The sequence below is a fragment of the Lolium rigidum genome, chromosome 5 (assembly GCF_022539505.1).
Source record: "Lolium rigidum isolate FL_2022 chromosome 5, APGP_CSIRO_Lrig_0.1, whole genome shotgun sequence".
Classification (NCBI taxonomy): Eukaryota; Viridiplantae; Streptophyta; class Magnoliopsida; order Poales; family Poaceae; genus Lolium; species Lolium rigidum.
In genome coordinates, this window is record NC_061512.1 from 218,879,750 (window position 1) to 218,897,555 (window position 17,806).

The following is a 17,806-nucleotide window of genomic DNA, read 5'->3' on the forward strand; positions in this document are numbered from 1 at the left end:
ATTACAACATCAAACCTTAAGTGTGTCACCCTACGGTTCGTGAACTATGTGGACATGGGTGAGAACTCTCTCCGACCAATAACCAATAGCGGGATCCGGAGATCCATAATGGCTCCCACATATTCAACGATGACTTAGTGATCGAATGAACCATTCACATACGATACCAATTCCCTTTGTCACGCGATATTTTACTTGTCCGAGGTTTGATCATCGGTTTCACTCTATACCTTGTTCAACCTCGTCTCCTGACAAGTACTCTTTACTCGTACCGTGGTATGTGGTCTCTTATGAACTTATTCATATGCTTGCAAGACATTAGACGACATTCCACCGAGAGGGCCCAGAGTATATCTATCCGTCATCGGGATGGACAAATCCCACTGTTGATCCATATGCCTCAACTCATACTTTTCGGATACTTAATCCCACCTTTATAACCACTCATTTACGCAGTGGCGTTTGATGTAATCAAAGTACCTTTTCGGTATAAGTGATTTACATGATCTCATGGTCGAAAGGACTAGGTAACTATGTATCGAAAGCTTATAGCAAATAACTTAATGACGTGATCTTATGCTACGCTTAATTTGGTGTATCCATTACATCATTCATATAATGATATAACCTTGTTATTAATAACATCCAATGTTCATGATTATGAAACTGATCATCTATTAATCAACAAGCTAGTTAAGAGGCATACTAGGGACTCTTTGTTTTTTACATATCACACATGTATCAATGTTTCGGTTGATAAAATTATAGCATGGTATATAAAAATTTATCATAAACATAAAGATATATAATAACCACTTTTATTATTGCCTCTTGGGCATATCTCCAACAGTCTCCTACTTGCACTAGAGTCAATAATCTAGATTACATTGTAAGGTACCTAACACCCATGTCATTCTGGTGTTGGTCACGCTTTGCCCTAGGGAGAGCTTTAGTCAACGAATCTGCTACATTCAGATCAGTGTGTACTTTGCAAATCTTTACTTCTCCATCTTCGATGTACTCGCGAATCGAATGATAACGCAGCTTGATATGCTTCAGCCTCTTGTGTGACCTTGGTTCTTGTGCATTGGCGATGGCGCCCATGTTGTCACAGTAGATGATTAGTGGGTCCAATGCACTAGGAACTACACCGAGCTCTACAATGAACCTCTTCATCCATACCGCTTCTGATGAAGCCTCTGAAGCCGCTATGTACTCCGATTCTGTTGAAGACTTCGCCACCGTGCACTCGCTTCGAGCTTGCCCAGCTTCATCGCAGCACCATTCAATATAAACACGTACCCGCATTGTGACTTAGAGTCATCAGGATCGTTGTTCCAACTTGCATCGGTGTAACTTGTTACAACGAGCTCTTGGTCACCTCCATAACAAAGAAACATATCCTTAGTTCTTTTCAAGTACTTCGGGATATTCTTGACCGCTGTCCAGATGTTCCATTCCCGGATCACTTTGATATCTCGCTAGTTAAACTAACAAGCATGTGCTATATCCGGTCTAGTACATAGCATGGCATACATGATAGAGCCTACTCGCCGAAGCATAGGGGACCCGACTCATCCTTTCTCTTTCTTCTCGCCGTAGCCGGACCTTGAGTCTTACTCAAGACCTTGCCTGGTAACATAGGTAAGAATCCTTTCTTACTTTCGTCCATTCTAAACTTCTTTAGAATCTTGTCCAGGTATGTACTCTGTGATAGCCCTATTAGGCGTCTTGATCTATCTCTATAAATCTTGATGCCTAATATATACGATGCTTCACCAAGGTCTTTCATTGAAAAACTATTATTCAAATAACCTTTTACACTGCTTAATAGTTATATGTCATTCCCAATCAGTAATATGTCATCTACATATAATATCAGGAATGCTACAGAGCTCCCACTCACTTTCTTGTAAATACAGGCCTCACCATGACACTGTATAAACCCGAAGTCTTTGATCACCTTATCAAAGCTTCGGTTCCAACTTCTCGATGCTTGCTTCAGTCCATAAATTGAACGCTGAAGTTTGCATACTTTGTCAACATTTTTAGGATCGACAAAACCTTTGGGTTGTACCATATACAACTCTTCCTCAATGTCTCCATTAAGGAACGCCGTTTTGACATCCATCTGCCAAATCTCATAATCGAAAAATGCAGCTATTGCTAACAAAATCCTCACAGATTTTAGCTTCGCTACAGGTGAGAAAGTCTCATCGTAGACACCTTGAATTTGTCGGAAACCCTTTGCGACAAGTCGAGCTTTATAGACAGTAATATTACCATCAGCATCTGTTTTTCTCTTGAAGATCCATTTATTCTCGACAGTCTTGCGGCTATCAGGTAAGTCTACCAAAGTCCATAATTTGTTATCATACATGGATCCCATTTCGGATTTCATGGCTTCTTGCCATTTGTTGAAATCTGGGCTCATCATCGCTTCTTCATACGTCGCAGGGTCTTCATCATTGTTGTCCACAATCATGACATTTATACAAGGATCATACCAATCAGGAGTGGCATGTTCCCTTGTCGATCTGCGAGGTTCAGTAGCTATCTCATTCGAAGTTTCATGATCATTATCATTAGCTTCCTCTGTTGCCGGTGTAGGCGGCACAGGAACAACTTCCGGTACTGTGCTACTCTGATTAACAAGTGAAGATTCATCAATCTCATCGAGTTCTACTTTTCTTCCAGTCACTTCTTTAGTGAGAAATTCTTTCTCAAGAAAGGTTCCGTTCTTAGCAACAAAGATTTTGCCTTCGTATTTGTGATAGAAAGTATACCCTATAGTTTCCTTAGGGTATCCTATGAAGATGCATTTCTCCGCTTTGGGTTCTAGCTTGTCCGGTTGTAACTTTTTTACATAGGCTTCGCAACCCCAAACTTTTAGGAACGACAGCTTAGGTTTCTTATTAAACCATAATTCATACGGTGTCGTTTCAACGGATTTTGATGGTGCTCTATTTAAAGTGAATGCGGCTGTCTCTAATGCATAACTCCAAAATGATAAAGGTAAATCAGTAAGAGACATCATAGAACGAACCATATCTAAGAGAGTTCGATTACGACGTTCGGACACACCGTTTCGTTGAGGTGTTCCCGGCGGTGTCAATTGTGAAGGTATTCCGCATTTATTTAAATGCATGCCAAACTCATAACTCAGATATTCACCTCCACGATCAGATCGTAGAAATTTAATCTTCTTGTTACGTTGATTTTCTACTTCACTTTGGAATTCCTTAAAGTTCTCGAAAGTTTCGGATTTATGTTTCATGAAATAGATATACTCATATCTACTCAGATCATCTGTGAAGGTTAGAACATAACGATAACCACCGCGCGATGCTACACTCATTGGTCCGCACACATCGGTATGTATGATTTCCAATAAGTCAGTAGCTCGCTCCATAATACCGGAGAATGGAGTCTTAGTCATTTTTCCCATTAGACATGCTTCGCATCTATCAAGTGACTCAAAGTCAAGTGATTCAAGTAATCCATCGGTATGGAGTTTCTTCATGCGTTTCACTCCAATATGACCAAGACGACAAGTGCCACATATAAGTAGAATTATCATTCATTTTAATTCTCTTAGCATCAATGTTATGTATATGTGTATCACTACTATCGAGATCTAACGTAAATAAGCCATTCTTTTCGGGTGCTCGACCATAAAAGATATTATTCATAAAAATAGAACAACCATTATTCTCAGACTTGAATGAATAACCGTCTTGCATTAAACAAGATCCAGATATAATGTTCATGCTCAACGCGGGTACAAAATAACAATTATTGAGGCTTAAAACTAATCCCGAAGGTAGATGTAGAGGAAGTGTGCCGACAGCGATCACATCGACTTTGGATCCATTTCCAACGCGCATCGTCACTTCATCTTTCAGTAGTCTTCGTTTATTCTTTAGTTCCTGTTTCGAGTTACAAATATGAGCAACCGAACCAGTATCAAATACCCAGGTACTAGTACGAGAACCGAGTAAGATAAACATCTATAACATGTATATCGGATATACCTTCTTTCTTCTTCTTGATAAGGCCGCTCTTCGGATCCGCCAAATACTTGGAGCAATTACGCTTCTAGTGTCCCTTCTCCTTGCGGTAATAACACTCGAGCATCGGGCTTAGGGCCGGTCTTAGGTTTCACAGGAGGCGTGGCAGCTTTCTTGCCACCCTTCTTGAATTTTCCCTTAGACTTGCCCTCGTTTCTTGAAACCGGTGGTCTTGTTGACCATCAACACTTGGTGCTCTTTCTTGATCTCAATCTCAGCAGATTTCAGCATGGCGAAGAGTTCGAGTAACTCTTTGTTCATGTTCTGCATATTGTAGTTCATCACAAAGTTCTTGTAACTAGGTGGCAGTGATTGAAGGACACGATTAATCCCCAGTCTGTTAGGAATCACTATTCCTATATCACTGAGTTTCTTCGCATGCCCGGTCATGGCGAGCATGTGATCACTAACGGAGCTGCCTTCTTCCATCATGCAGCTGAAGAAGTGTTTCGATGCTTCATAGCATTCCACGGCCGCATGAGTTTCAAAGATAGCTTTCAGCTCATTGACCAACTCATGAGGATCGTGGTGCTCAAAACGTTTTTGAAGATCGGCTTCCAGACTGCACAGGATGGCACACTGAACTTGAGAGTACCGAGTTTTCCGAGTCTCGTAAACATTCTTTACTTCATCGGTTTCAGTTTCTGCAGGAGGGTCACCTAGCGGTGCATCAAGCACATATTGCAGGCTTCCACCATTGAGGAAAATCCTCACATGACGGAACCAGTCGGTGAAGTTGCTACCGTTGCTCTTAAGCTTTTCTTTCTCTAGGAACTGGTTAAAATTGATTGAGGACGCCATATCTACAACATATATTTGCAATAGTTTAGACTAATGTTTATGAAAAATTGAGTTCAAATTTTAATTCAACAAAATTAAAAAATCTAGGTGAACTCCCACTCAAAACAATATCCCTCGCATTGTCTTAGTGATCACACGAATCAAATCCACTACATCAAGTCCGATCATCACGAGACAAGATGTAATTTCAATGGCGAACACTCAAAGTGTTCATCATATCAATCATACGATTCATGCTCTACCTTTCGGTATCGCGTGTTCCAAGACCATGTCTGTACATGCTAGGCTCGTCAAGGCCACCTTAGTATCCGCATGTGCAAAAACTGGCTTGCACCCGTTGTATGCACTTGTTGATTCTATCACACCCGATCATCACGAGATGCTTCGAAACGACAAGTCTTGACAACGGTGCTACTAAGGATGAACACTTTATTATCTTGATATTTTAGTGAGAGGGATCATCTTATAATGCTACCGTCGCGATCTAAGAAAAATAAGATGCATAAAAGGATTAACATCACATGCAGTTCATATGTGATATGATATGGCCCCTTTGTCTTTGCGCCTTTGATCTTCATCTCCAAAGCACGGACATGATCTCCATCATCAACGGGCATGATCTCCATCATCGTCGGCGTAGCGTCAAGGTCAATGGCGCCGTCTTCATGATTGTTCTCCCATGTAGCAACTATTACAACTTCTTTGAAATACTACTCAACATGAAATTTAAAGACAACCATAAGGCTCCTGCCGGTTGCCACAATACAATAATGATCATCTCATACATATTCATCATCACATTATAGCCATATCACATCACCAAACCCTGCAAAAACAAGTTAGACGTCTCTAATTTGGTTTGCATATTTTACGTGGTTTAGGGTTTTCGAGTAAGATCTAATCTACCTACGAACATGAACCACAACGGTGATACTAGTGTTGTCAATAGAAGAGTAAATTGAATCTTCACTATAGTAGGAGAGACAGACACCCGCAAAGCCACTTATGCAATACAAGTTGCATGTCGAGCGTGGAGCAAATCTCATGAACGCGGTCATGTAAAGTTAGCCCGAGCCGCTTCATCCCACTATGCCACAAAGATGCAAAGTACTCAAACTAAAGACAACATAAGCATCAACGCCCATAAAACCACTGTGTTCTACTCGTGCAACCATCTATGCATAGACCTAGCTCTGATACCACTGAAGGGATACGTTGCATAGAAAACAACAAATTTCCTACCGCGAGAACGCAAACCAAGCCAAGATGCAATCTAGAAGATGGGAGCAACGAGGAGATGATCGAGACTCACCCTTGAAGATTTCCAAAGCCTACAAGATGAGGCTCTTGTTGCTGCGGTAGACGATCACTTGCCGCTTGCAAAAGCGCGTAGAAGATCTTGATCACGGCGCCACGATCGGGCAGCACCTCCGTACTCGGTCACACGTTCGGTGTTGATGAAGACGACGTCCTTCTCCCCGTTCCAGCGGGCAACGGAAGTAGTAGCTCCTCCTTGAATCCGGCAGCACGACGGCATGGTGGCGGTGGCGATGGAGAACTCCGGTGGAGCTTCGCTAAGCGTTGCGGGAGAGGTGGAGGAGGTGGGGCGGCTAGGGTTTGGGAGAGGGGGAGGTGGCCGGCCACTATGAGGGGTGCGGCCACAATGGCTTTTTTGTGTGGCCGGCCCCCTCCCCTTGCTCCTCATTATATAGGTGTAACACCCAAGAGTTGGCCTACAAGTCTTCGAATAAGACCCCAAACCAAAACCTTCCATATGACATGAAACCTACCCAAGGTGGGATTCCCACTTGAGGTGGGACTCCCACCTTTCCTTGGGAGGGGGTGGCTGGCCACCTTAGGTGGAGTCCACCTGGGACTCCACCCCCTAGGGTTGGCCGGCCATGGTGGTGGAGTCCCTTCGGGACTCCGCCTTCCAAAGTGATTTCTTCCGGACTTTTCTAGAACCTTCTAGAACCTTCCATAAATGCACCGGATCATTTCCAAACTTGGAATATGACTTCCTATATATGAATCTTATTCTCCGGACCATTCCGGAACTCCTCGTGATGTCCGGGATCCCATCCGAGACTCCGAACAATATTTCGAACTCTATTCCATATTCAAGTTCTACTATTACAACATCAAACCTTAAGTGTGTCACCCTACGGTTCGTGAACTATGTGGACATGGGTGAGAACTCTCTCCGACCAATAACCAATAGCGGGATCTGGAGATCCATAATGGCTCCCACATATTCAACGATGACTTAGTGATCGAATGAACCATTCACATACGATACCAATTCCCTTTGTCACGCGATATTTTACTTGTCCGAGGTTTGATCATCGGTATCACTCTATACCTTGTTCAACCTCGTCTCCTGACAAGCACTCTTTACTCGTACCGTGGTATGTGGTCTCTTATGAACTTATTCATATGCTTGCAAGACATTAGACGACATTCCACCGAGAGGGCCCAGAGTATATCTATCCGTCATCGGGATGGACAAATCCCACTGTTGATCCATATGCCTCAACTCATACTTTCCGGATTCTTAATTCCACCTTTATAACCACCCATTTACGCAGTGGCGTTTGATGTAATCAAAGTACCTTTTCGGTATAAGTGATTTACATGATCTCATGGTCGAAAGGACTAGGTAACTATGTATCGAAAGCTTATAGCAAATAACTTAATGACGTTATCTTATGCTACGCTTAATTTGGTATGTCCATTACATCATTCATATAATGATATAACCTTGTTATTAATAACATCCATTGTTCATGATTATGAAACTAATCATCTATTAATCAACAAGCTAGTTAAGAGGCATACTAGGGACTCTTTGTTGTTTACATATCACACATGTATCAATGTTTCGGTTAATACAATTATAGCATGGTATATAAACATTTATCATAAACATAAAGATATATAATAACCACTTTTATTATTGCCTCTTGGGCATATCTCCAACACTAAATAGTATTGAAACATAATGAGCAAACAATATTTGTTTGACTGATTTTCGAACATGTACTTAAACTGTGAAATTGTACTTGAAATGGGGACGGAATACCTCTAAAGAAAACATTTCTAGCAACTTGAGCTTGCGCCAACCCTACCAAACCAGCCAAATATTGCGTGATTAAAAATATGTCTTTGACACCAAGTATAAGTAAACACCAATTTCCTAGCATGCAGAACTTGCTCATCAAGACCATTGACCACCTCTTAATCAAGTGCCGGTACACTATTCGTATTTGGGTTGCTATCAAGGATGGATTGGCATTCCATCCATTCATTCGACGCGGCCTCTCCATCGACGATTGGTGGAACATGATGGTGGGGGGCACCAGTCCTAGTAGAAAGGCTATTTCGCTCACGCTTCTTGTCACATGGGAAATTTGGAATGAGGGCAACGTGAGGGTATTCCGCAACAAGCAAGCGCCCTCTCAAGTTACTATTGAGAAAATTAAAGACGAGACTCGTTTGTGGGTTAGGGGCGGGTGCCAAGCATTTGGGCAACATCATGCCGGAAGAGTGATTCCTTGTAATAAGTTTGTTTACTTTTATAAAACTCTCCTTAATTAATAGATTAGGGCAAAGCTTTTGCCCTCGTTTAGAAAAAATCAAGCTCGTAGTTCATGTGCCAAAGAAATATCAGCTATTTGCATTTTCTTTTTATTTGCGAAAAGAACTCTAGAATTAAGAGAAACACCGAACAGTACAAACCATCTCAACAAAAATGAAAATTACAATGAAATTCGTGAGATGCCCTTCATCTTCAACATCCAAATTGTATCGATGGTGCGCCGCCATTGCTGCTCCTTCCTAGGTTGGCATGATGTTGTTGGTTGCGGATGTGAAGTTATCGAACGGGTCAAGAAAAATGCACCCATCGCAGAGACGAAGATGAAGGAATAACTATCGATGAAGCTCCCCCCCCCCCCCAAGCCAGAAGAAGTCCTCGAGAACCACATTACTCCCACAAGCTTCTCGATGTTGCCGCCGAGATGGGACTGAAGCCAGGGAGAGTTTATTGGAGAAGACGCCGTCGTCACTACCTGAGCGCCATGCCACCAAACCTTAACTTTTAAACCGGAGAAACAGAGCCCTCCCGCCGACGGCGGCCGAGATCCACCCCGCTTCCATGGCCCGAAGGCCACAAAGTTGAGGCAGATCGGCGGCGACGACGGGAGGCAGACGCGCAAATCTGATCGCCTCCTGATCGCTTTGAGGAAGAGGCGTATCGGTTTGTACCGGCAGCTATTTGTAGTTTCAATTTAGGTTTATCCATTCACGTAGTACATCAAGCATGTGTGGAATGCACCTATCATTTGAAGTGGCAAGAGTGCTAGTAGATACTTGTATGCATGATGCAAGGTTATGACAGACTAAAGGCATGCATCGCCTGACAGCATAAAGCAGGCGAGCAAATATATAAATAAAGCCGTCTTACATTGTTTTGGACCTACAGTAACACAATATGGTGTTACCAAAACTCTGTCCTGTTGCACTGGAACTGTAAAAGGTTTTATATTGAAACAGAAGAAGACATAGGTTTTCTTCCATACGGAAAGAATAGTACTAAAGATGAAAATGTATGATTTCACTGTAAAGAAAATATGAGCAACAAGCTAATCGGGGAGGGGGCCGACACTTGCAAGGGATGGGGTGGCGTCTCCGCCTTCCGGGGAGGAAGGTTGTGTTGCTGATCAGGGTTTACCTGGTCACAAGCTGGGGTAGCCGATGGGGGAGATGCGGTGGGACGTGCATCTAGCACCCGCGTGCCGGCAGCCAAGAGGAGGCGGAAGAAATCCTGCCTTACGGTCAGGAAAGGGGCGAGCAAACGAAAAGGTGCAGCATGAGGTTCTTGATTCAAAACATCTGCGGCTGGAATGCGCCGGGACGTCACACGAAGCTCAAGGATACTTTCAAGGAGGATCGTGTAGATATAATCGGACTGCAAGAAATCATTAAACATGACTTGTCTGCGCATGAAGTGCGCTGGCTTGAACACGGTGGACATTTCAACTCGAACTGGGTTACTGCGACGGGGCACTCGAGTGGGCTCCTTCTAGGGTTTAGAGATGAGTGAAGGCCCCCTTTTTTATTAGTGCGGACATCCTGCAACGCAACAATAACCTCAAGTGGAGGTTCATGCTGGTATATGGCCCGGCGAATCATTCTACGACTCCCGAGTTCCTGTGGGAGCTCGAGCAGGAAGTCTCAAACTGCCAGCTTCCTATTGTGGCAGGAGGTTATTTCAACCTCGTCCGTAGGGTGGAGGATAAGAGTAATGGGGCGGTCAACTGGCCTAGGGTGCACCGCTTTAATGACGTCCTAGCTAGCTTATCACTGAGGGAGATTTGCCGAGTTGGGGCTCGATTCACGTGGACTAACAACCAAGCCTCACCTATAAGGTCGGTGCTAGATAGGGTCTTTGTCTCCCCCTCGTGGGAGTTGAATTTTCCTCTTTGCTCCCTCACGGCGGTTACTAGAATTGGTTCGGACCATTGCCCGCCTATCCTGGACAATGGGGAGAAGGGTCTCAAACGATCCCCACGCTTCTTCCAGACGTGGTGGTTCGGGGTACCAGGCTTTGGGGAGCTGGTGCGAGGTGAAATTCCGCAAGCCATTGGGACGACTGGGCCCGATTGCTCTAGTATTCATATTTGGAAACACATTGCCCGAGGACTGAGACAATTTCTTAAAGGATGGGGCGCCAACTTAGGCAAGGAACGAAGGGTCTTCCGGGAGGACCTGATTAAGCGCATTGAATAGTTAGACTTGACCGCTAATGCGACTGGGCTGGATGAAGAGGGGTGGACCCTCCGCTATAGCCTGGAGGATATATCAGTGCCCTCGACAGCCTGGAGGAAGAGTACTGGAGACAGAGGAGTAGGGTTGTGTGGACGCTGAAAGGGATTCATGCACGGCCCACTTCCATGCTTTCGCTAATGGGAGGCGAAGGTGGCTTCTCTTGGATCACCCATGGAGAAAACGCGGTGATCTGTTTGATGGTAAAGATGAGCCCAATCGAGCACCGCGCCCGAGGAGTGGCGCATAAATCGACGATCTTCTGAAAAATTAGAAGGAGGGCCCAGCGCCGGGACAGAAGCGACCGAAGCCAGAGCCGCTGCTCGGTGTATGGAAAGTGAGGTCCATTTTCCAGGACTTGGAGTAATGGAAGGTCCTCCAAACGCCCCACAGCCTCGATGTCATGCACATGATGAAGAACGTTAACGAGAGCCTGCTTGGCACTCTTTGCACCTCGGAAAAGTCCAAGGATGGGATGAAAGCAAGATATGATCTGAAACATCTTGGCATCAGAAAAGATCTTCAAGCCCCCAATAGTGATGACGACGACGACGATGATGATGATGACCAGACGGAAGGGACTCAATGCCTCTGTAAAAGGGCTAAGAAGAACACGGTGGTGCTTCCCGCTGCATGCCTCACAATGAGTCCGGAGGAGCTCGAGCAATTTTTCAGGTGCCTCCTAGGAGTGAAAGTTCCTCACGGTTACTCGGGAAATATAAGCAGATATCTGGACGTAGCAAAGAAGAGGTTCACCGGGTTGAAGTTTCATGATTGTCACGTGCTCATGGCGCATATACTTCCCGTTGCGATCCGAGAGATAATGGACGAGCACATTCGTGATACGCTGTTTGCCCTTTGCAACTTTTTCGACGTTATCACCAGGAAGTCGATCGGCGTGATGCAGCTCAAGATGCTACAAGATGAGATCGTGGTGATACTATGCGATCTCGAGATTTACTTCCCGCCCGCATTCTGTGATATATGCGTCCATCTCCTTCTCCATATCGTTGATGACATCAGGCATCTCGGCCCGACATTCCTCCACAACATGATGCAGTTTGAAAGGCAGAAAGGTGTCATGAAAGGATACGTTCGCGATACGTACAGACCGATACGCCGCTGGTGACCTCCAGACCCGTGGTCGACATGGGCGTCACCTCCTCTTCGATGTCTGATTGCTGCCCCGCCTCCATGCCGACGATGGCGCCGCAACCCAATTCCCTCCCGATGTCCTGCGGCGGCTAGGTCAGCGTCAGCTTCCCCGATGACTGAGCCGACGGTGGTGGCTCTGGATGTGGCTATTAGGGAGAGGAGCAGGCCAGAACAGAGAAACGATATGTGTGTGTGTGTGTGTGTGTGGGTGGGGGTAATCGAGAGCAAAGATACGAAATCTTTGCAACTGCATATGAGTAAAACTAACAAAACCTTCTAGCGAAGACACATTTCTTGTATAAAGGAGGATACCGAGAGAGGATGCCAATGAATTTGCGCCTTCAGCCAACGTTGGCTGCTAACTCCAAATTTCTGTAAAAAGAAAAGAAGAGCGTTAAGATACATAATCATGATCAAATGGAAGACCAAAATTTGTGTGCGAGGGTGGGGATCAGGCCGTACCTACATGTAGTCTAGATGACGAATTCGGCCCTCCAAGATTTGCGCACGAAGAATAGGGGTGGGGTGGAGGAGGCAGAACTTGGATGGCTTCCGTGCGCGACGAAGTTGAGCCGGAGCTGAAGATGGCGGAGCTCCGACCACCATCGCCGCATGCTGAAGAGAGGCGGCGTCGATCTTCAAACACCCACACGGCGGCCTGCCGTTTCCCCGCATGTGCTCATTCTTGCCACAGTTGGTGGTGAGTCGATACGCCTTGTGCAGCGACCGTCGTACGATGAAGAGTGAAGGCGCCGATCTCAACGACCCACACGGCGGCGTGTTGTTTCCCGCACGTGCTCATCCTTGCCACCATCCATGGAGGAGCACGAGAAGCGACGGGGACGGCTGGGTGGAGGAGGCGATCCACGGAGAGAGAGGGGACATGGTGACGGATAAGGAGCGGCCACGTGATACGTACAGACCGAGGCGCCGCATAGCCGCTGGTGACCTCCAGACCCGTGGTCGACATGGGCGTCACCTCCTCTTTGCTGCTTGCTCGCTGCCCCGCCTCCATGCCGCCGACGGCGCCGCCACCCAACTCCCTCCCGATGTCCTGCGGCGGCTTGGTCAGCGTCAGCTGCCCCGATGACTAAGAGAAGATATAGGGGGGAATCGAGAGACGATGCAGAGTTAAGCGGCTCACCGCTCTGATTATATGTAAAAATGGTACAGCCACCCCTCGAACGAAGGGAAAAAGAACTGCATAGATGTTTCCCACACTCTAAAAATCTTAGAGAGCACCAAAAGTGTACACAGGTTAAGTCACAACAGACCTCAAAATTCTAAGAAAAAAAAAGTTTGTTCACCTAATATAGTAGTTATTGCACATAGTAGTCAACTAGGCATGCAATCTTGTATTATAGAGTTTTCCTTTAGCACATCCATATTATTCAAGGAGTCCCTACCGACTGTTATTTTCTTAACGGAGATTATCAATCGCTGGATTGTTTGGTGATCTGGCTAATTTGATTGGCTTGACGTGGTCAGAATGAACAAAATTAGGCAATGAAAGTATTACATGTAGTGGATATGAACAAAATTGGCAGAGTTTGTTTTGGTACATCAGTATTACTCAAGGATTCCCTATGAACTGTTTTTTATTATAAGAGACTATATCAACTACTGGCTTATTTGATTGGCTTGATGTGTCCAGATTTAACAAAATTAAGTAATGAATATTCTGTGTGTACAAGACAACGTCTACTAAAATTATTTGTTCCGTTAATCTTAGATATAACGGTTAATATTTGAAGTTAAAAAATGTTACGTAAACATTAGTTATGTACATTCTGTCACGTTAAATTATTTGTATGTACGTTCAAATTGGGCATATAGTATATGATATACATTTATGGATCTATATATTCCGGACAAAATAATGATGAGGTCTAGGGGAACAATGAAGATATAATGTTTAGGATTTTGGAAGAAATAAAAAAAACATAACTGCACAAGACATATTTTATGTACCGCGGTATACACCATGGTTGTAGAACATCACTATTATGTTGCCTGCAATATGAACATTCATGAAACGATGAGATTGTTTCCTAAACACTCTAAGACCAATAAAGATGATGCCCTCATTTGCGAGGGCCTCCTTGCTAGTTAAACTAAAGATAACATGCGAACAAATATATAAATAAAGCCATCAAGGAACTGTAAAAGGCTTTCTACCATACGAAAAGAATAGTACTAAAGATAAAAATGTATGATTTCACTGTAAAGAAAATACGAGCGACAAGCTAATCAGGAAAATTTATCAGTACCTTCAGCTTCTTAGATATCGCTTGCAAAACTGGTTACGGAAGCTGATATTCAAAGCCATGAAGAGACGCAGAACAAAATTACCTCAAGACATACTGTAATTTTGGTGGCGTTTCCTCCTTGCTTGCATTAATCCAATTTCCACATTCTCGTATGCTTCACTGCTTATATTTCTGAATTCATTGCATTCCACAAATAGAGCATACATACAACCATGAGATGACCATTCTAGTATAACTGAAAAGGAGATCAAACCTGAAAACAAAACTTTCCTACTGCAGCTTGAATGATATATTTTGAAAATGGGCGTCTATAAGATTTCTATGCTCGGAGTTTGCTGTTTTTTTCTAAAAAATTGAATCGAGCAAATGTGATTTTTTTTTATCCTAGTAAGCAAATGCATCACCAACCGTAAGATTCAAGTGTATTGGTGGCAATATTTTTGGATAAAAAATGCCACGTGGCAAATTGGCAGGTCCACACCCAAATTTCTATGGCAACTGCGACAGCACCTACTTTGCGCGTGATTAGGATCCTTATTTTTAGCAGGTAGATGGGTGCTTTCGATGTCAGCTATATTTCCTTAATTTGGCCTTGCAGGAAAACTCAAAACTCTCTCGAGGAATCCAAGACCAAAGACACCTCGGAGGATCCGAGCTGATTGCATCAGTCCGTTGTTCATCCATCAACCGTCGACCTATATAAATACCAACTCAACAATATAATCTATCAAAAGACCTCCTCACGATAAAGGAGAGATGAGGAACACCATTACCTTATTCGTCTCACTCCTGGTGTGCGCATCACTCACAACAATCGACGCCTCTCAGGAGGATCAGCTCATGAGGTTTATCGAGTCCAAGGTTAAGAAGAGGCAAACTGTCAGGGCCACTAGCGCGAGCGGGCCTGAGGAAAACGACCCATGGGCCGACCCCAGCAGCTTCAGCCACCTGCAAACGAAATGCCCCATCCCACCGGCGGGCACCAAGGCGGCCGACAAGATCACGGCGCTGCCCGGCCAGCCACCGCGCATCAACTTTGGCCAGTACTCCGGCTACATCACGGTGAGTGAGGAGCACTTCCGAGAGCTCTTCTACTACTTCGTCGAAGCTCCCTACGAGGCGGCCTCCAAGCCGCTCATCCTTTGGCTCAATGGTGGACCAGGATGCTCGTCGCTGGGCTACGGCGCTATGACGGAGCTCGGCCCGTTCCGAGTGAACTCCGACGGCAAGACCCTTAGCAGAAATAAGCACGCCTGGAATAACTGTAAGGCTAAGTTCCGCATTCTGATACGCATATATGTGGACACCGTATAGTGAACTGATTCGATGTGCAGTGGCTAACGTGATCTTCCTGGAGTCACCGGCCGGTGTCGGGTTCTCCTACGCGAGCAACGATAAGAACAACAATGACAACGTGGGCGACAGGAGGACGGCCGAGGACGCATTCGTGTTCCTGCTCAACTGGCTCGAGAGGTTCCCCGAGTACAAGGGCCGTGACTTCTACATCGCCGGCGAGAGCTATGGCGGCCACTACGTCCCTCAGCTCGCCACCGTCATCAAATTCATGAACGAGCTCCACGGCACCACCTTCATAAACCTCCGCGGCATTTTCGTAAGTAGATTCATTCACATATTTTAGAAGAACCTTGCGCAGCAACGAACCTATACCCATAGGTTTTCTTCTTTTTATCTAGGTTGGCAACCCGTACCTCGACGATTACAAGAACGAGAAGGGGAACCTGGAGTTTCTGTGGACCCATGGGTTGATCTCCGACGAGGCGTGGGCCGGCATCCTTACCAACTGCACCTTTAGCCCGTCCGACGACTGGCAGTGCTTCGTGGCGGCGAACAATCCACGGCTTGGTGACTACGACCACTACAACATATATGCCCCGCTCTGCCTCCAGGATCCCCTCACCAGCACGTTCTACTCCAGCAGCTACGTAAGACGATAACACAACTGATGAACCCCTTCTTTCATATATAAAGTGTGTTTAATTTCTGCAATTTCGATCAGCCACACTACGTGTAGTACTTCAATTTTTATTTCTCAGCTCGCCGGCTACGACCCGTGCGCCCCCCACTACGTCAAGGCTTACCTGAACAATCTCAAGGTGCAACAAGCTATGCACACCAGGGCCAACACGAGTTGGTCAAGTTGCAGGTAAGTAATACTTGCCTGATGCTCTGCTTACTTCTGATCTGCATTTTCCAGGCCAACCGAATTAATAATCTCGTATTCGGTAATACTCTTTCAGTGTAAAGGTGCGGTTGGAATATAACCCTGGCCCAGTTTCTGTTGTGCCAACCATCAGCAGGCTGATCAAACGTGGGATAAGCGTATGGCTCTTCAGGTACCTGTATAGATGTCTCATTTCACGCACCACTAAGGAGCAGTCGAGCACTGAACAGACTAAAGTGGGATATTAAGGTGTTCTAACTAAAAAGAGCACATTTTTTTCAGCGGTGACATGGATTCCGTATGCTCAATCACCGCGACAAGGCTCTCCGTCAAGGATCTTAATCTAACCATCACCAAACCATGGCGCCCCTGGTACACCCCGGAGAGCGAGGTACAACTAACGGATAAGCAGACACGGACAGCAGTAAAGTTAATATAAGTTCAGACATGGTTTTATATTTTGAAAATTAAATCGGATGCTGGTGGCTCTAGGTTGGAGGCTATGTCCAGCAGTACAAGGGAGGCTTCACGTTTGCGTCGGTGAGGGGAGCCGGCCACACTGTCCCCACCTTCCAGCCCAAGAGAGCACTTGTTCTTCTCTACTCTTTCCTCAAGGGCATGCTCCCACCTGATGACGCCCCAAACTAAATTGGGGATGCATTCACATGCTCACCATGTGTCTGATTGGAACGCTGGACTGATTCCCCCCTTCCTTACAATAATTTGTTTCTTAATTACACACAGTCCTGAAATTAATAGCTCTTATGCGTGACTGAAAAGAATTGCAATGGTATTGACATTGAAAAGAATAAAGTAAAAAAATTCCTGGCTTGTACCGAATGAGCATCTTTGAATTTTAGTCACACCGTATTTTTCATGAAAACTTGTTGTTACGAGAAGAATCGCGAAAACCAAAGCTCCCTGGTCTACCATTCCGCAAGTTTTCTGCGAAACAATGGGATACCCATTAAATTCCATTAACAAAACTGCGAAGAATTTAAATGTGCACCAGAAAAAAAAGAATTACTTAAAACAACCGACCACTTCTATTTAGACCATGTACAATGCATGGTGCTTAGATATATACTCATAAAAATAAACCAAACTCCAAGAACACTCATGTTGAAGATGCATAAAAAAAAGTTATCCACCTCACAAATTTAAAGAACACTCATGTTGAACACTTTTCCAAAGGAGTAAGTCTTCATTGTTGTCCGACCTTTTCTTTTGTTGAAATAGGGAATTTTGTCGAATGCCCTTGTCTAGCTCTGGACCTCACATACTAACTCGGACAAAGAAGACACGAATGAGAAGTTCTTCGTCCCATAAACCAACTTTTCATGTTTAGCCATTTTCCACCCGAGTCAATCTTGATGCCTTAATTCCACTTAGACGCTTAGACACATTTTAGAGGGTGTCCAGGTCATCTCGGGCGAAGCGATGTCAGTACAGACCCGACACTTCGGGTTTTGGTAGTACTTGGCACTCAAGGTCGCATACAA

The 17,806-nt window shown here is 44.9% G+C and overlaps 1 protein-coding gene across 1 annotated transcript; it reads left to right on the forward strand.

Moving 5' to 3' along the window:
- Positions 1-14,878: 14,878 nt before the first annotated feature.
- On the forward strand, positions 14,879-16,952 carry LOC124655091 (serine carboxypeptidase 1-like). The gene is made up of 6 exons (XM_047194054.1): positions 14,879-15,386; positions 15,457-15,734; positions 15,817-16,065; positions 16,177-16,286; positions 16,587-16,695; positions 16,797-16,952. The coding sequence occupies exons 1-6, from the start codon at positions 14,879-14,881 to the stop codon at positions 16,950-16,952; spliced, it is 1,410 nt and encodes a 469-aa protein (XP_047050010.1).
- Positions 16,953-17,806: the final 854 nt, after the last annotated feature.